At 42.3% G+C, this 19,896-nt stretch overlaps 1 protein-coding gene across 11 annotated transcripts in view; it reads right to left on the bottom strand.

The window, feature by feature from the left end:
• The window catches only part of eps15l1a (epidermal growth factor receptor pathway substrate 15-like 1a), an 80,405-nt gene extending 60,601 nt beyond the window's left edge, over positions 1 to 19,804 (bottom strand). For all 11 annotated transcript variants that reach the window (XR_011602127.1, XM_070961035.1, XM_070961037.1 and 8 more), the window contains exons 1-3: positions 19,741 to 19,804; positions 18,789 to 18,830; positions 18,539 to 18,628 (exon numbers count right to left, since the gene is read on the bottom strand). Coding sequence is in view for 10 of the 11 variants with exons in the window: in XM_070961035.1 (XP_070817136.1) it covers positions 18,539 to 18,628; positions 18,789 to 18,830; positions 19,741 to 19,767 (159 nt within the window). In the remaining variant the exon portion in view is untranslated. The remainder of the gene's footprint in view (positions 1 to 18,538; positions 18,629 to 18,788; positions 18,831 to 19,740) is intronic.
• Between the last annotated feature and the right edge of the window lie 92 nt (positions 19,805 to 19,896).

Raw genomic sequence — 19,896 nt, 5'->3', positions numbered from 1 at the left:
TTCTTTATGGATATGCCGTAACACAAGTTCAGAAATGTGAAGGTCTTTAGCAATTATGGCAGGGTGCTTGGATTCTTCAGACATAACAGCCCTACTGAGACGTCCACCAACTCGCAGGACATCATCCACTAGAACAGGATTCAACTTATATATGTGGCTGCTTCGTCTCACACTCTCTTCCCTTTGGAGGCAAGCGATTTCCTCAGCATACCTTTTTCTCTGACAGCATTTGATTATTTCCATTTCAGCATCTTTAATCTCTCCCACTGAAAGAATCCCACAGCAGGGCTCAACACTGTGATGAGCTCCCTCACACTGAATGACATCAGATGCAGACGGAGCGGATGCCTTGTTTTTTCTATGTCTTGAATCTCAGTATCTAGCCCATCACCCTATTAAGGCAGGTCCAAGAAGAGGCACGATTAATCAGACAGGTCAACGCATCATCAGCATATGCTTGTGAAACATCAATAGCAGCAGACACCTTAACTTCAGAATCTTGTTGTGATAGTTCCTTCAAGCTATCTGGATTAACAGGCCATTGCATCACATAACAATGACTCAGCCCTAGTACCTCTAGAGACAAGGTCAGCTGGGTTACGTCTTGTATTCTCATGAAAAATGGAAAACAGTGCAGCCAGTTTTGTTTGTTATAGTATACCGCTCTCCTGGTCCTTACTCCGAATTTATAGCTGAGTTCTTGGAGTTTCATCAGGTTTAGTCCTTAAAGCAGATAAAGTAATTATTGTAGGTGACTTTAATGTACATGTCGACGTTGATAATGACAGCCTTAGCACTGCGTTTATTTCAGTATTAGACTCAGTTGGCTTCCATCAGAATGTACATGAACCGACTCACTGTTTTAACCACACCCTCGACCTTGTTCTGACATATGGCATTGAAATCAAAGACTTAATAGTCTCCTCACAGAATCCTCTTTTATCGGACCTTCACCAACTAATTCCAATATCAACCTGTATTTTAGATCCTATCCTGACTAGGCTGTTTAAAGAAGTATTACCTCTAATTGACTCTTCAGTATTAGACATGATCAATCTGTCTTTATCAACAGGCTACGTACCACAGTCCTTTAAAGTAGCTGTGATAAAACTGCTACTTAAAAAGCCTATTCTTGATCCAGGGGTTTTAGCCAACTATAGACCGATATCCAACCTTCCCTTTCTCTCAAAAACTCTTGAGAAAGCCGTTGCCAATCAGCTGTGCGACTTTCTAGACAATAATTGTTTATTTGAGGATTTCCAGTCAGGATTTAGAGTACATCATAGCACAGAGACAGCACTGGTTAAAGTTACAAATGACCTTCTAATTGCATCTGATAAAGGATTTGTCTCTGTACTAGTCTTATTGGATCTTAGTGCTGCATTTGACAGCATTGACCATGGCATCCTATTGCAGACACTGGAACACTTCATTGGCATTAAGGGAACTGCACTAAGCTGGTTTAAATCCTACTTGTCAGATCGCTCTCAGTTTGTACGCGTTAATGATGACTCCTCTGTGCTCACTAAAGTCAGCTATGGAGTTCCGCAGGGTTCTGTGCTTGGACCAATTCTATTCACCTTATATATGCTTCCTTTAGGTAAGATTATCAGGAAGCGCTCAATAAATTTTCATTGCTATGCAGATGACACCCAGCTATATTTATCAATGTAGGCAGAAGAAACCAGTCAGTTAACTAGACTACAAGCATGTCTTCATGACATAAAGACCTGGATGACCTGCAATTTTCTGATGCTAAACTCATACAAAACTGCAGTTATAGTAGTAGGCCCTAAACATCTTAGAAAGTCACTTTCTGATAACATAGCAGCTATGGATGGCATTGTGCTGGCCTCCAGCACCACTGTAAAGAATCTGGGAGTCATCTTTGACCAAGTCATGTCCTTTCACTCCCATGTAAAACAAATTTCAAGGACTGCTTTTTTTCACCCACGTAATATCGTAAAAATCAGGCATATTTTGTCTCAAAACAATGCAGAAAAACTAGTCCATGCATTCGTAACTTCCAGGCTGGATTATTGCAATTCTTTACTATCAGGCTGCCCAAATTCGTTGCTGAATATTCTCCAGTTGCTCCAGAACGCTGCAGCACGTGTTCTGACAAAAACCAGGAAGAGAGATCATATTTCTCCAATACTAGCCACTCTGCACTGGCTCCCTGTAAAGTTTAGAATAGAGTTTAAAATTCTCCTCCTTACTTACAAAGCCATAAATGGCCAGGGAGCTTCTTATCTTAAAGAGCTCATAGTACCTTATTGCCCCACTTGAGCACTGCGTTCCCAGAATGCAGGTCTACTTATGGTTCCTCAAGTCTCAATTCAATATACCTTTATTAGTCCCACAAGGGGAAATTCCAAATTACAGCAGCATCAGTAAAAAAAAAAAGATGAGGTAGACAATCAGTAAGTATATACAAGTATAAACAAAAAAAGTGTGATAGAAATAAGTGTCTCTAAATTAGAAATTGTGTTTGCAGACTGTTATGTACAGATACAGATAAATTATCAAGATGAAAATTATAAATTGTGTTTGCAGACTGTTATGTACAGGATGTATTGTACAGATTATTGCCCCAGTAAAATTTTGCTCAGATTCTTGAACAGATAATTTACAAATAAATTTCAGATAAATGCACAGATTACTTCACCAGTTGTTGCCCAGATTATTGCACAGGTTATTCACAGATGATTTACAGATGAATTATCAGATTACTTTGAGCAGTTCTTATTGTACAGTCTGACAGCTGCAGGAAGGAATGACCTGCGATACCTCTCCTTCACACACTTTGGATGTATCATCCTGTCACTGATGGAGCTCCTCAGTGCAGTGAGTGTGTGTTGGAGGGGGTGGGAGTCATTGTCTGTCATGGAGGACAGCTTGGCTGTCATCCTCCTCTCCCCCACCTCCTCCACCTGTTCCAGAGGGCATCCCAGGACAGAGCTGGCCTTCTTGATGAGTTTGTCCAGCCTCTTCTTGTCAGCTGCTGTGATGCTGCTCCCCCAACAGACTACACCATAGAACAAGGCAGAGGCCACAACAGAGTCATAGAAGGTCTTCAGGAGTGCCCCCCACACCCCAAAAGACCTCAGCCTCCTGAGCAGATAGAGTCTGCTCTGTCCTTTTTTGTAAAGTGCAATGGTGTTATGAGTCCAGTCCAGTTTGTTGTTCAGATGAACACCCAGGTACTTATAAGATGTCACCATCTCAATGTCCCTTCCCTGGATGTTCACTGGTGATGGGGGAGAATGTGGAGGCCGACGGAAGTCCACAACCAGCTCCTTGGTTTTATCCGCATTGATCAGCAGGTGGTTCTGCTGACACCAGTCCACAAAGTCCTGAATGAGTCCTCTGTATGACCTGATGGTGTTGAAAGCACTGCTGAGGTCCAGGAAAAGGATCCGAACAGAGCTCCCAGGCGACTCCAGGAGAGACAGGGCTCGATGGAGGACGAAGATGAGGGCATCATCCACCCCGATGCCAGGCTGGTACGCAAACTGCAGCGGGTCCATGGACGAGCTCACCAGGGGGCGCAGGTGGGCAGGGACCAGCCGCTCCAAGGCCTTCATGAGGTGTGATGTTAGGGCCACCGGCCTGTAGCAGCTAGGGTCCTTGGGATGTGGTGTCTTTGGAACAGGTACCACACAGGACATCTTCCAGAGGCATGGCACCCTTCCCAGTCTCAGGCTCAGGTTGAACAGAGGTCCAATGATTCCACTCAGCTGATCAGAGCTATTGCTACTGCTATTATTACATCCACTGTCACTGTTACTGTGACTGCATGTCTCTCTCTCTCTCTCTCTGACTGCATTTCTGTCTGTCTGTCTGTCTGTCTGTCTGTCTGTCTGTCTGTCTCACTCTCCCTCTCTTGCTCTCCCTCTCTCACCCAACCAGTAGAGGCAGATGGCCACCCCACCCAGAGTCTGGTTCTGCCCAAGGTTTCTGCCTGTTAAAAGGAAGTTTTTCCTCGCCACTGTCGCCAAGTGCTTGCTCATGGGGGAATTGTTGGTTCTCTGTAGATAAAAGAGCTTGGTCTGTACCAGCTCTATATGGAAAGTGTCCTGAGACAACTTCTGTTGTGATTTAAACATTTTTCTTTTAAATTTAACCTTCCTCTGATTATAATCCCCTCAGCTATCAAGGCAGAGAGGAAAAGAAATGTCAACACAACCATGGATAACACTCAAATAATAAATCGTTAGCCTCATAGCATAATTGCCTAAGTCATTTTTTGGCCAAATTGAGATATCTGCCTAACTCTACTCTCCTGACACTGCTGCTTCATCCTGCCTTATCGCCCGAAAAACCTTAAAATATGACTTAGGCAATTATGCTATGAGGCTAACGAAATGTAAAAAAAGTGTAAAAATGTAAACAGAGAGAAACCTGAGAACTTTTTTTCTGCAGGTCTAGTGCAGAAAGTTCACAAGCTGATTCAACCTCTGGTGAATAAAATGTTTTCAAATATGTGCAGTGTTTTGGAAACATAGCAGAAACTTGACATCTGTAACATACAAACAAACATGATAGACAGTACAGTAACACTGACTGAACTATAAAACCAACCTAGACATATGAACAACTTTAATCACTTTTCTTACTCTGAACATACATGAACTATTCAATTATATTTTTATTGCAAGTGTGTTTAAGAAAAAAAAGTACGTGTAAGAGATGTTTATAACCTGGCTTCTCAGTGCTCAGCGGAAGCGTGTCTTTAGCTATATGATATGCCGCTGCCTCCGTTACGTCTTTGTGGCTTTTAGATGATTTGTCATCAGGCACTGAAGCAGATACCTCTGCATGGTGGTCAGCTGCTTGTGCGGTGGTGCTGCGGTTGGCGGACGTTGCGCTCCAAAGACTGAGCACGGCTAAGGTGGTTAAATAAGTTTGTGGTGTTACCGGTCTTGGTGGGGACGCAAGTCTTGCATAAGTTACAGACCACATTGGTCTGACTACGGTCCGACTTATAAAATCCAAAAAACTCCGTACTGGCGAGCTGACTTTCCCTGTTTTATCGACAATTTCTTCGCTCGCTGCAGCGCTCGCTTTCTGTTTCTCATCTCACTCCTCGCGGAGCAACAAACACGTGACAACGACACGGCGCAACCGAACTTGATAATGTTACATGATTGGCATGTTAGCGTGTCACTCCCACTGATTAGCGATTACTCCCTACGGTGCTCGTTTACCTGAGAGCGAGTGCCTTTGTTCATGCAACCAACCTCGCTTCGCAACTTCAGGTTTCTTCCGACGAAGAATTATCGAATGCTTTATCAAACGCATTTTATATTGATATTGATGACGTGTCTATCGCGAGACATATCGCTATCATTCTATCGGTCCAGCCCTATTTGGCGCTATACAAATAAAACTGAATTGAATTGAATTGAATTATTCACACACTTCCACTGGGAAGCTCTGGAAGCCTGGACAATCTCTGACACTCGGTTTGCAACAAAAACACGAAACCTGGAGGTTTTGTTGTTTATGTATTTTAGTACAGACGTACTGTCTGTCCAAAACACTGAGTCCAGGAGAGGTAGCCTTAGCTCCCTCCTCCACAGTTTGTCCATGCGAACTGGCTACCACAGCCGCTGTCAACTCCATGCGGGGAATAGTAACTAGTTTTAAGGGCGCCACCCTAGATTTCCCCATTATGAAGGAAGTGTGTGTTTGCAGTTGACTGTTATGCAGCAGCAGGTAGGTCACAGCACTATAACCCTTCTCACTTGCATCTGCAAAGTGGTGCAAGTGAGCAGTGATTGTCTCACCAAAGTCAGGAGGTTTCAAACACTGTCTGATGCTGATGCTGTTCAACAGGTGTAGCTCTTCCACCCAGCCTTTCCACTCTTCAGCAACCGCTGGTGGTATTGTGTCATCCCATCCTATGCCCCTCTGGCACAGGTCTTGTAGGATTCTCTTGGCTGTAAAGACAACAGGGGAAAGGAACCCCAGAGGGTCATAGAAGGAGCTGACTGTGGAAAGGATCCCTCTACAGGTCAATGGTCTATCTGGGATGGATACGCAGAACTTAAATGCATCTGACTGCACACACCACCGCACTCCCAACGCTCGCTCAACAGGTAAGCTGTCATAATCCAGGTCCAGGTCTTTAACTTCCTTTGCACACTCTTCCTCAGGTATCACTGCCAACACACTGCGGCTATTATTTACCCACTTGGTTAAGCTTAAGCCCCCCTTAGCGCAGATGGCTCCAAGGTCTGTATAAAGAGAGATGGCTTCCCCTTCAGAGGCTATGGAAGTCAAGCAATCAGATGGTGTCATTCACCTGCTGGCTGAAGTGTGCTTTGTTGTCCTCAGCACATTTACGTAGAGCATAGTTGGCACAGCTCGGAGAAGATGTTGCCCCAAACAAATGGACGACCATCCTGTACACTTCCATGCTCTGACTTAAGTTACCATTGGGCCACCAGAGAAATCTTAACAGGTCAGTATCCTCCTCTGACACACGCACCTGGTGAAACATGGCTTCAATGTCAGACATTAACACAAAGGCTCTTTTCTAAACCTGGTCAGCACACCCACCAATGCATTTGTTAAGTCAGGTCCGCTCAGGAGCTGAGCATTGAGAGACACACCTTGAAATGATGCCGCACAGTCGAAGACGACCTGGATTTTTCCCTTGGTAGGATGGTAAACCCCATGGTGCGGGATATACCAAACCTTGCAATCGTCACGCTCTAGACCTGTGCTTGGCACTCTTTGTGCGTATCCTCTGGATATGAGTAGGAATGGGTATCGTTAGGATTTTTATGAATCCGATTCCGATTCCAGTTCTGCTTATCGATTCCGGTTCCTAACGATTCCTTATTTCGATTCCAAAAAACTGTTACTATACAAGTTTTCTAGCATCAAATCTTTTATTTTATTCTAAAAACTTAAACCTCGTCCAATTCCAACTTAAATCACATTGTTGTTAGGAAATCAGTAATACAGTGTGGCAATGGCAGAAAAACACATTTGCAAGAGTTGAAAATATTTTAAATGAATAGAGAATGCCTGTATTGTGTTTATTCTATTTTATACCATGGTCTGGGTGAATACTCCATTCTGATTGGCTGCAGGGTGTCCGTTAAAAAGTGTTATAGGACACCTATAAAAAAGTTCCGGTCACATAGCCTGATTGTTCTAAATTATTGCACTGGCTCAAATGCTAGTTGGTAACCGTGGCAACAGAAACTCAGAACATACGTTAACATACGTTATTTCACAGTTTATTTATCACAACGGCAAGACATTCATGATCAACGGCAATGTTGCATTTAGTTTTAAATAGTTCGTCGCTTGTCTTTCTGTCTGGCTTACTTTAGTTGCTTGATACAGAGTGAATGGTGGATAATATTTATAAAAAACAATTTAAGATAGACTTACTTACTTGATACACATTTAATGATCAGAGTGAATGGTGGATAATATTTCTTGCAATAAAAATGATTTAGGAAACTATCTGTGGACTTTGATTTTATGAAGCAAAATTTTGCATCATCCGCTGGACACACACAAGCAGTAAGAGGTGCACTTGCCCTCTGAAATGATACTTTGTATCACGTAACATAACGTTAAGCAATCATCTCACTTCCCTCCACTGATTAGAACTAATATAACAGCAGCGGCGGAAGCTGTGGCGGAAGCAACCGTCCGACGTCGTCCATTCATTTCTGATAATGGACACCTCGTCAGGCATTATCCCTTGCTTATAGATTCGTTTTGATTTAATTCTAAACAAGGTCATTCGTTTTATAGTTGATATGTCATCGACGTTTGCAGGGAAACATAGCCTACACAATACGAAATACGGTATTTTTGCCACAGGATTTAGGATGGAAATGGGCAACATTACATGATTTAACTTACCTGAATGACAGAGACTCGACGACTGAGAAAGGATGTAGTCCTTTGACTACAAACTTTGTACACAGTGCACAGCACACAGTGACACTCCTCAGTTTTCTCTTTTGTCAGCCTCTTTTTTGCCAACGTGAACGGTGTCTCTGTTGGGGCTGCTGGCAAGGTGCTAACGCTGCTTGTAGCAACATTAGCACTGGCTGTGTCAGGTGTTGACAACCGCAGTACATCAAACACTGTACAGTCTTCCAGGTCGACCTGTCTTGCTCACAGTTTGACCAGTACATCAAACACTGTACAGTCTTTCAGGTCGACCTGTCTTGCTCACAGTTTGACCAATCAGCTGCCTGAAGAGTGAGGTCAGTTGATTGAATGAGTCAAGTCTGGTGTGCTGCTGCTTGGTTGGAAAGAAGACCTGCAGCCACAGCGGCCCTTTGTGGAACAGTTTGCCCACCCCTGGCTTATGACATATTTTGCACTTTCCTTTTTCATCTCTTTGTCTTTGAAAATGAAGCCACACTTTAGAGCGTTTTCCATGGTCCATCATACATAGTTAGCCCAGTTAGCCACAGCTTTTTCTCTTGTTTCTCCAGTGTTTTTTTTTTTGTCTCCGGCATGTTGAAGTCAGCATGAATACGTGACATAGTCACGTAACAGACAGGTCCTGACTCCTGGCAGACAGGTCCTGGCAGACACGCAGCCATTGTAAAATAAGGTTACAAGTGCGTCCAAGAACCGATAAGCAGAACCGAAAGTAAATATTTTTTATGGGTATCCGGTACCAGCCGTTTTTGATTCGGTTCCTACTTGGAACCGAATTTCGGTACCCAACCCTAGATATGAGATCGCTCATAAAAGCAGTGTAATCTCTCTGGAAGTCTGGGTCTCTGGCAAACCTTTTCCTCAAGCTTAAAGCGCGTTGTTCCGCAATTGCACGGTTGTCAGGCGTTCTTATTTCTCGCTTTTTCAAAGGTAAGGCAATGCTGTAGTGCCCATCACTCAGCCAAAGCAGATGCCATTCCTTTTAAAAAAGGAAATTTTCTCATTATGAGGTTTCTTGTCAAGCAAAGTGCATGACTCCAGTGTGTGTGTGCCCTTACAGACCAGACATGCCTTTACAGAGGAGCGGCCATCTCAAGCCTCTGTTTGATTCTCTCCCTCAATAGCAGCAACAGTTGTGCCAAAGCTACTTCCTTTAGCCCTTGGACGAGGAGAGTGCTTTCCCCGGTCTCGGTCCTTGGCTATTGTCAGTAGAGTGTCACATAAATTTCCAAAGACAGGATCAGTGGCAATCTTAACCTGCCGTTCTAGGAAGAAAACCATGGGCGAGGCTAGCCCTTTTTTAAGGGTGCTTCAGCACCCCTAAATTGAAATTCAGCACCCCAAAAATTTTGTTCACATTTGACAGGCTTAGATAATGTCCAAAACTCAATCCATAGTTTGTGGTTTAAATCTATATTTTAAGAATGAAAATGAAAACACCCCCGCCTAATGGTATCATCCTCTTTTCACTAACGTTACTTCTCTTAAAAGTTACCTGCAGTTACCGCTCTGCAGGACCACAGCCCGTCGTCCAGCACGATACAGACACTCTGAGTGTCCGCTTAGTTGTTGTTGTGAATGAAGTAAATTGTTCCAAAGCTGTCTCACTCTTGTTTCCTTTTAGAGTTGTTCAGATTCCGATACCAAATCAGCGAGTAACGTTACTGGAGTTCAGGCACCGTTTGCCAGTTAGCGTTAGCTCAGTTAGCACCGTTAGCTGCATTAGCTCTGTTGGTGCGGTTAGCACGGCTACAGTCGAACTGCAGCGATCCAAAACAAAAAGAGCCGCTACAAATAACCAAATAACCGAACTTCCGGTCAGTCGTCATGGAGACACAAAGCTTTGCCAGTGCTGCGGCGTTTGGACCAGAGTGAAAACAAAACGTGTGTACGAGCTGAAAAACGAAATGACATATCACTGTATACCACCAGTCTGTGTGAAAACATTAAGTGTGGCTGCTGCACACAGGCAGTTTTTATTTATTCCTAGATTTATCTTCTTCTCAGTTGTGTGTGTCTGACTATCAAACTAGACAATAAAATAAAGTTAATACATGTTTTTCTTTTGCTGTATTTATTCATTTTTAATTTAAATCAAGGGTTTAACCTGAACAGGCCTTACAACAATAATAATCACAACACACACACACATATACACGGCTATTTATAACACACTGGTATGTGATGGGCATGGTATGAGATGTGTGAAAGATAACGCCTTGCATTTGTCTCTCTCTCTCTCTCTCTCAGTGTATGTATGTATGTATGTGTGTGTGTGTGTGTGTGTGTGCCTACCAGTGACCAATGGACATAAGATATTTCTTTAAAAGAAAAAAGACAGATCCAGGTAAGAGACTAGGGACAGTCCATAATGACTTAAACAAATAGGCCTAACAAACCATGTTTCTTTTAGTCCCCTGCTTTTATTTATAATTATTTCTTATTTCAAACCCACAATGGAGAATATACAGCTTCTCTTGTGGAAGGATTTGTGATTTTTAAAAAAGTGTTTGTAAGCCTAATAATAATGATAATAATAATAATAAAGATATTTAAAATGGCATGCCTCTGTGTCCCTTATGGTTATAACGTTAGAATCTGAAAATGGTCTCCATAACATTTTTGTGACATGACTAGCTGTAGAAGTAATTAATTACAAATACTCAAATTACTGTAATTAAGTAATACTATAATTAAGACCTCAACTGTCCTGCCCACAATATATTTGTGTATGATTGTCAGTGCCAGGAGAAAGGGAGAAAGAAGGAGAAGGAGAAGGAGAAAGGGAGAGCACACAGGGAGAACCAGGTGAGAACAGAACAACAATAAACTGACATACAGTGAATAGTGGCAAGCAAAACGTGAACTACTCATACTCCTATACTAACTTAAGTAGTCTTTATTTTATTTACTTTGTGTAACATATTATTGTACACTGCATCTTTTTATATTAAAGGAAGAGGTGAAGAACAGGGAGAGTCCTTAGGAGAAGAGGCTAGTGAAAGAAATGAAGAGACAGGAGCGCAGCATGCAGACCAGCAAACAAAAACAGCAGGGACAGAAGAGATCGCTACAGATTTAGGGGATAAGGACACTGGGCCAAAACAACTAAAGTTGCCTCAGTACCCCCCTACTCAGTTTGGCACACAGAAAAGGGCCTTCCAGGAACAGTGGTTCCAAATTTTCAAGTGGCTGGAATACTCAGCAAGACAAAATGCTGCTTTCTGCTTTCCTTGTAAGGTATTTGGCAAAAATCTCAGAAAGGATGCACTGGTTAATGATGGGATAAATAACTGGCAAAAGGCACTTAGCAAGTTTCAAAAACATGAAACAACACAGTCACATAAGGACAGTATGTTGTGTTGGAGCAGCTACAGAGCAAGCCTGTCAAAAGGCAATGTTATTGAGCAGATAGAGGCAGCAAGTGCCACTGAAATTAGTGAAAGGAGGGAGTACCTTGAGCGTATTGTGGCAGTAACCTGCTTTTTGGGGAAGCAAGGCATAGCATTCAGAGGCCATGATGAACGAGATGAGAGTCACAACAAAGGGAATTTCCTCGAGTGCATGTCACTTTTGACAAAATTTGATCCCTTCTTGCAGAGATACAGCTCCTTCAAACACCACATATCTCTCATCTGATAGCCAAAATGAGATGATAGAGTGCTGTTCACAAGAAGTAACAGAAAATATCATCAGTGAGATAAAGGGATCAAAAATGTATGCCATTATGGCTGATGAGGCCAGGGATGGAAAAACAGAACAGTTGGCACTCTGTGTTAGGTACGTGTCGGCAGAGGGTGCCCTCAAAGAAAGGTTCCTAGCCCTCACAGAGGTGTCACAGTTTGATGCTACTTCAATAACAGCTGCAATTGAAAATCAGTTGGTAAAGAAGGGAATTGATCAGTTGAAATGTGTGGCACAGACCTACGATGGGGCAGCTGTCATGAGTGGGGATGTTGGGGGTGTACAAGCCCATTTTAAAAAAAAGCACCCTGAGGCAATTTATGTGCATTGCTATGCACATAAGCTAAATCCTGTTTTATGCCACACATGCAAAGCTGTCCCTGAAGCCACAGAGTTCTTCAACATACTGGAAAGTCTCCATTCTTTCTTTAGTGTCTCCCTTGTAAACCACCATAAGTTTGTAGACACTCAAAAGAAGTTAGGGTTGCAGCCAAAAGAACTTGTGCAGTTGTCAACAACACGCTGGGCCTGCCAGCTTCATTCAGTGACTGCAGTGATTGATAATTTCCCTGCTATCATTGAGTGTCTTGCCACAATCAAGACACCTACAGCAGTTGGATTGAGGGCAAAACTCAGTAAATTCTCCTCAGTGTATTTGCTGATGGTCTTCCACACTCTCCTGTCTGTAACAGCAGGCTTACACAGGTACCTACAGAAAGAAAGCATTGACATTGCCCAAGCAGTGACATACAAAAATGCTGTGACTGACACCATGAAGCAGAAACACAGTGATACCACTGCTGCAGATCTTTACTCCAGAACAAAAGCTATGTGTGAGGCAAACCAGATAGCAGTCTCAGAATCAACCCCAGGACAGAGGCGCAAAACAAAGAGAATGGATGAATTTCTTGTTGAGTCAACTTGTGGGGCAGGTAGTGAAACCTGTGGCTCTTCGGAGTGTGAAGATCCCAAGAGGAAACTTTTGTTTCCCTGTCTGGACAGAATGATCTGTGAGCTTGAGAGGCGTTTCTCTGGTGTTAATGAGGAGGTGCTCAATGGAATTCGGGCATGCAATCCAACCTCAAACCACTTCTTGTCTGAGCCTCACCTGGCAGCACTGGCTCTGTATTACCATATTGAACTCAGGCCAGAGGAAGTGATGGTTGCAAAAAACTTTCTGAAGCGCAAGATTGAGGCTGGTGCAGCTCAGGACATGCTAGCAGTGTACAAACTCCTAGATTCTGAAATGTTCCCTTCACTGAAAGCCGTTATTCAGGTTGCACTGACAATACCTGTTAGCAGCTGTGCATGCGAGCGATCTTTTAGTGCCTTGCGCCGGCTCCGTACATGGCTCAGGAGGACCACAGGCCAAAGCAGACTCCAGCACCTAGCTGTGTTGTCTATTGAGAAGGAGTTGGTTGAAGTAATTGAACACCAAAGGGTCATTGACAGGTTTGCCACCCTCAGAGTGCGGCGACACAGATTAACTCTCCCAAAGTAGAGTACATTACCTGCATACATGGTAGAGCCAAATGGGAATTCAGGGGAAGTACTTTCAAAGATTTCTTTTTATATCTATAATTTCTAAATATTTTCAAGATCTGGGTAAATAATCTGGATTTGGGGGACATTTTGGTTTTACCTTTTTTGCTCTTGATGTGAAGCTTGTTTTATTATTAATTATTGATGACTTACATTGGTGTATAAAAGTTCAGACAGATGTGAAAGTAGGTTAGAGATGGCCATTTGTAAATAATCTACAGAAAATGTAACAAACACATATATTGTGTTGTGCATATATACAGTATGTGATGGCTTTGTGGCATTAAAGTTTTCATTGAAATTTTCAAAGACTTGCACGTCTTTCCAGTCAGTTTTTTTTTTTGCCAAAAGATGATGCTCTTCTCTCATAAATGTCATAATGATTATCCAAAATTATTTTTCAATAAACGTTTTTTGGTTTTGTGTGAAAAAAGAGTGGGGTTGTGGGTTGTGGTGGGGCTCATTGGGTGCTCAGCACCCCTAAAGCTCTGACCCTAGAATCGCCCCTGAAGAAAACAATGTCATTAAATATAGGTCTGCGGTGCTGCCTCTCCTGGATGTCACATACTACTGGTTGCCACTTGTCTTTCAATGTGTATGGCAGTCGTTTAGTGTTGAACTCAGAAAGACCATAAACTTCATGGATGTTGCAACATACGTGTAATAAAGACAATATGCCTGAAGAGCCCTTCCATATTCTGATCTAATAGATGGCCATGTATGGACTTTGTTCAAATAAGCAGATGCAATCACATGTTCATTACCGAAGTGTTCATACAACAGAGTCTTAGCTTTTACATATCCAGCATCATCTGACATATGTTGACATCTCTTGACAAGTTCATTGGGCTGCCCCCTGGTGTATTGTACGAGATAATGTAAAAAGTCATTAGCATTTGTCTTTTGCATGTCTTTCCCTCTATAACCTGTTCGAATGAGCGCATGAAGGCATGAAAGTTTAGAGGGTTGCCGTCGAAAATTTGAATCTCTCTTTTAGGCAATGACGCAAGACTTTGCTGATGGACCAACATATTTGTTAATTCATTTTGTTTCTCCATAATAGACAACAGGCATGGATTCTCACTAGCTGGTGGCTGAGCAGTTTGTTGCAATGGCAAATGCGGAATTGTGCCATGTGGTCTTGAAGGAACTGAAGCCCCCTTGAGGAGAGGTATAGGCACATCCTGTTTCACAGTTTGTTGCACTGTTTTCACTTTAGACTCTGAATTCCCAGAAATTGCATTTCCTTTTGCAGTTACATTACGTTTCTATGGAATGAAGGACTCTGCATCAACATTGAGAATTTCAAGTGTTTTTTCCTTTGCTTGAAAGTACGATTCCATTCCATTTGATTTCCGTGAAGCAGTACTCCGCACAGAGGAACCAGTCCTTAACACACTCACTTTTGCAATATCCATCCATCCATCCATTTTCTACACAGTGTATCCCTTTCGGGGTTGCGGGGGGTGCTGGAGCCTATCCCAGCTGTCAACGGGCGAGAGGCGGGGTACACCCTGGACCGGTCGCCAGTTGATCTCAGGGCACAAACACACAACCATTCACACTCACACTCACACCTAGGGGCAATTTAGAGTCACCAATTAACCTAATGATCCGAATGAATGGTCTGTGGGAGGAGGCCGGAGTTCCCGGAGAGAACCCACGCATGCACGGGAAGAACATGAAAAAACACAACACAAAAACTTAACAGACACAGAGCCTCAAAGAAGCAGAGAGCATCTCAATAACACAGATGGATGGACTTCACCAGCTACTCAGAGCTAGATTACAGTCACAGCCCATGTTCTGATCAGCGAATGGGAAATGGAAAGTTTTGTCTTACAGACGGCCTCTTCTTCAACCACACACTGGACTCGACACAGCTGAGGTTTTGAAATCGGCTGTTTTGGAGTGAGAGCTCCACATGAAGAATAACAACAATCATCACGGTATTGCTGTTGTTAGATAAGATAAATAATGCACAGAAAATTTACGAAATACAGATGTAGCGGTGAAAAGAGGCCACTGATGGGCTCAGGCTGTTATTCTGTGTCTGACAACATTATGGAAAGGATTCCTACAGAGATATCTTCTGTGCAAGAGTAAAGTGCTAAGTTGGTATATTTAATATTGAGGGCCAGTCAAGAGAAAGTGTGTTAATGTGAAGCCTCATTTGAAGCAAATAACCAGAGTCATCAGGTGGATGTGGGAAACTGTCTTTTTTTCATGTTGCTTTTTGTGTGTCTGTTGCTACCGTATGTGAATGTACTTGACAAACATGCCCCATGGTACAAGAATGACTGGACATAATATACTTTGGGCTTTTGTCAATAGATGCTGTGAGATGCCAAGTCCTACCCCTTGTTTAACAGGTCACTCCTTCCAAAACACATGCAGGCCTACACCTCACTGTTATTCCTATTTGGAGCCAATAAACACAGCTGTTTCTTCAATAATTTTTCTTTCTTAAGATATGTTCCCTTACATTGTTAATAGATATCTATACCTTAATATGTAGAATGATGTGTGAGTGGAGAATCCCTTTCATTTTGGTAATACTGTAATATAATACTGTCACTGTAAACAACAACAACAAAAAATTACTGTGATATAAATTTTAGATCATGTCACCCACCCCTACCACACACACAAAATGTGCTGTCACTCAGGATAGGAAGAACACCAAATTAAAATCATTGCATTTACCCTCATTTTAGCTTGGCTTAGCTTAGATCTCTGCCAACTCCTGAGAAAAACATCTGGCTCTTTAGCTGCTCAGTGCTCCACAATGCGGGTTTGTAACTACAAGCAACACCTTTAGGTCAGTCATTTGATCTATTGTTTATTTAAAAACACCGGTACAAGTTTAAAATCTTGAATTATTATTAGTCTTATGCATGTCAGATCTGCAAAGACATCAGGGCTGAATTCTGTGAAGTAGGTAATATTAATGATGAGCAGATAACTGGCTCTAATTGGTATTCTCACTTTTTACTCTGCAAACTTGACTCTTTTGGATAGTTTTCAACAATGCTTACAGCAGGAAACCATCTGACATAACCACAGACCAGAGGTTGGCCTTCAGGCCACTGATAATCCATGACTGCACTAAGAATAATTAAGATGCACAAGCAGCTGCCAACTGCTGTCTGAAACAAACACGCCTCTCCAGCTCTGTGAGAAGTAGGGTTGTCAAAAGTATCGATACTCCAAACAGTATCGATACCAAAACGTTGTATCCGGATATGATACTCATTTGCAAAAGTATCGATACTATACTAAGTTTACTTAGTGGTGACTGAAAAAGTGCTGAAAAGCAGAAAAGCAGACAAAAGTCGACCTGCAACCAAACAGCAACACACACAGCCAACTCTACCATCTATGTTTGACCAACAACGAAAATACGATGCCAGGTCACCAGAAGCTGTGAAAATCAACAGAGCTGTGGCAGAGTACATATGCATGGATCAGGTTCCTATTTACACTGTGGAGAAACCTGGGTTCCAACAACTTCTTAAGCAACTAAACCCAAGGTATGCGCTTCCTCCCCGGAATCACTTTATGTACACTGAAATCCCAGAGCTGTACAACACAACAAAACAAACAGTCTTGGAGCAGCTTCAAGGGAAACCATACTTCTCCTGTACCACTGACCTTTGGACCAGCAGGGCTGCATCCTCTTTCATGGCTGTAAACCTGCAATTTATCACAGAGTCCTGGAACATGCAGAGCTGGTGTCTGGGCTGTGTTGGGCTATATTCAGAGCATATGGGGGGCAGCTTAAGGGATGCTTTGGAGGAGATTGTACAGGAAACATGGAAGCTGGATATAACTAATATGGCAGCCATCACTACAGATAATGCTTCAAATAACAAGAAAGCATTTCAGCAGCATTTCACATGGGTCCCGTGCTTTGGTCACAACTTGCACTTGGCCATTAACAAGGGTCTTGATATTGATAGTGTATCAGAAGCATTATCCAGGTTAAGAAAAACAGTGGCAGCTTTCACAAGGTCACCAAAAATGACCCGGCAGCTAAAGAAAAAACAAAAAGACTTGAAGCTGCCAGAACACAGACTATTCCATGATGAGCCAACACGCTGGGACTCAACTTTTGAAATGGTAGAGAGGAAACAGAACAGCAGCAAGCAGTCAGTACAGTTTTGGCAGAGGACAGAAAGAAATGGTACCTTATGCCAAAAGATTCAGACAACACAATTCTCAAGACTGTAAAAGAGGTACTGAGCCCACTAAGCTCTTTTACTGATGCTCTTAATGGTGAAAGGCATACCACTCTGTCCTCTGTCCTACCCCTACCCCTATCACCCCATGGTGATGATGCACCAACAGCATCCACAGATGAGGATCCAGAATGCAGGCTCAGGCAGGAGTTGATATTATATGAAACCATGCCTGAGCTGAGTGCAGAGGAAGACCCCCTAACATGGTGGAAAACACACGAGAGCACCTTACCTCATCTTGCTCATGCTACCAAGAAGTACCTGTGCATAGCTGCTTCAAGTTGTGCCTCAGAGCGCGTGTTCAGTACATCAGGGCTCATTTGCAGCCCAAGAAGGGCAAGACTTACAGAGGAACACATTGACATGCTTGTATTTGTAGCAAAAAATCTGCAAATAGCAAAGCAAATTCAGGCCAGTTGTAGTACCAGTAACACCTAAACAGTCATTCGTCTAGAGTGCAGAATAGATGCACTTTCTGAACCCTGTGTGATTGAATAATTCTGTGCACTTTTCAGTTTCAGACTTTTTTTGATCAGGTGCAGCTGCTGAGAATACTGCATTTCAACATTGTGATGTTCATGTTTAGTTTAGCTAGTGTCATTTAGTTTGTTAGGTTGTATGTAAAGCATAGCCAAGAAAAGAACATTTAAGTTAATTTTATTGTTATTTTTTATCTGGCTTGCCTAATATTTAGATGTCTTGCACAGCACTACAACCTCAAAATATTGTTCTAATTGTTGCTGTTTTTTATCTATTCATTTATTTTTTGCACTACCGCAGATATCCTGAAACTTGTTATCATAGTTGCAGTGTATTTTTGCACAACTCTTTATTATTATATTATTATTATTATTATTATTATTATTATTATTATTATTATTATTATTATTTAACCTGTGGTTCCGTTAATTGTTACATTTTTTAACAGAGGTTATTTTTGCATTTTTCTGGTTAATAAAAATATTCCAATTAAATTTTGGGGTCATTTTTTTTATCCTTTTGGTATCGAAAATGGTATTGCGTATCGAATATTATTATTATATATATCAGTATTGAGTTGAAAATTTTGGTATTGTGACAACCCTAGTGAGAAGTCACACTGACACCATCAGCCACTACACAGAAAACAAGCCAGTACTTACCTTTCCCAATGTAATGTCAGGGAGCCCAGACTTTTTTAAGAACAAAGCAGCTTCTGTTGGTCCTACTCTCCCTGTATTCCCAGGATCCACCTTGGAACACACACACACATTAGTCTTAGTGAATTGAGGCATGTTAACCTCTTCAGTTTTTCCCATTCATAATGAACTCTCTCCAACATGTCTTTCATGGGTGTTTTTCATCAATTAGGATTACATTTTGGAAGTTATATACATTGGCTCATCATCTTACCTGTCTGTACAAGTTCTCAAATACAGGGTTCCCACTGGACAACTGTGGCAGAGAGAAAAAATAATTGCAGTGTAAATCAACCCCATGCACTGCAAGCGAGGTTCATTCAGCTGCAAGCACCGTTAACATGTAAGCAGCGTTAATTCAACCATCTGAAATAAGCTCTGTGTGAACTGTAAACTTATTGATTGAAATATCTAGCTAAAATAGTGGCCATACACATACGAACAGCTTTCATTCAGGCTAATTTGGGTTTTGATGAAGGAGTACCTCAGCCTGCTGTTCACAGTCAACAGCAAAGATGTCATAAACCATCGGCAGTGACATATTATGAGTGTGTTGCGTAAAAGCAGCAGACAAAAGACTATCGCTACGTGGGTGATAATCAGCCTCAACATTTACATGATCACCAGTGAGCATTAAGAGTAGTGAGCCAACTCACATCAGCATCATGAATCGAAGCTTAGCCTGGGTTAGCTGAGGTTAGCCTCCTGTTCAGCGTGCCCTCTGACGGGCATGTCATCCTCATTCTCATCGTATTTGGCGTCAAGGCTAGGCTAGCTATGGCTTCCTAGCTTAAGGACTGAACGTTATCATAGATTCTCATGCCTTGATACACATGCGTGCGTATGCCAGCTTGTTCCTAACTTTGTATTCAGAACGCACGGTGTTTATCATCTTTACATTTGTTATGTAATTAGTAAGTTCACAGCATGTAATATCGTTGGTAAATTGCTACACGGCTAGCTAATACCAGCTGAGGCTAGCAAGCCCGCTACCTAACGGTACAGCAATAGGCCTTTGCGATGAGCTGACTGCCTTTTCCTTTCTGCATTTCAAAGCAAGCTGTTTGGTTCAGAATATAATTAAAACACAGTGTCCCGAATGAGACATACTGTGTGCTATTATTTATCTTATCTTAGAGCAGAGTTGTGAATTCCTGCATCTTTACCTGGGTGAGAGATGTGAGGGCTGCCATCTTCCCTGTTGCTGCGGGAACGCACCCACCCTCCCTCTCCAGGCTACACTCCCCTCAGCGGACAGACCGACGCATCACACTCCAGCAGCAGAATGCTGGTCAGACTCCTACATTGTCTAAGAATTAATG

This window comes from Chaetodon trifascialis, chromosome 4 (genome assembly GCF_039877785.1).
Source record: "Chaetodon trifascialis isolate fChaTrf1 chromosome 4, fChaTrf1.hap1, whole genome shotgun sequence".
In the NCBI taxonomy this organism is placed as follows: domain Eukaryota; kingdom Metazoa; phylum Chordata; class Actinopteri; order Chaetodontiformes; family Chaetodontidae; genus Chaetodon; species Chaetodon trifascialis.
This window is presented reverse-complemented; position numbering and strand designations above follow the sequence as displayed.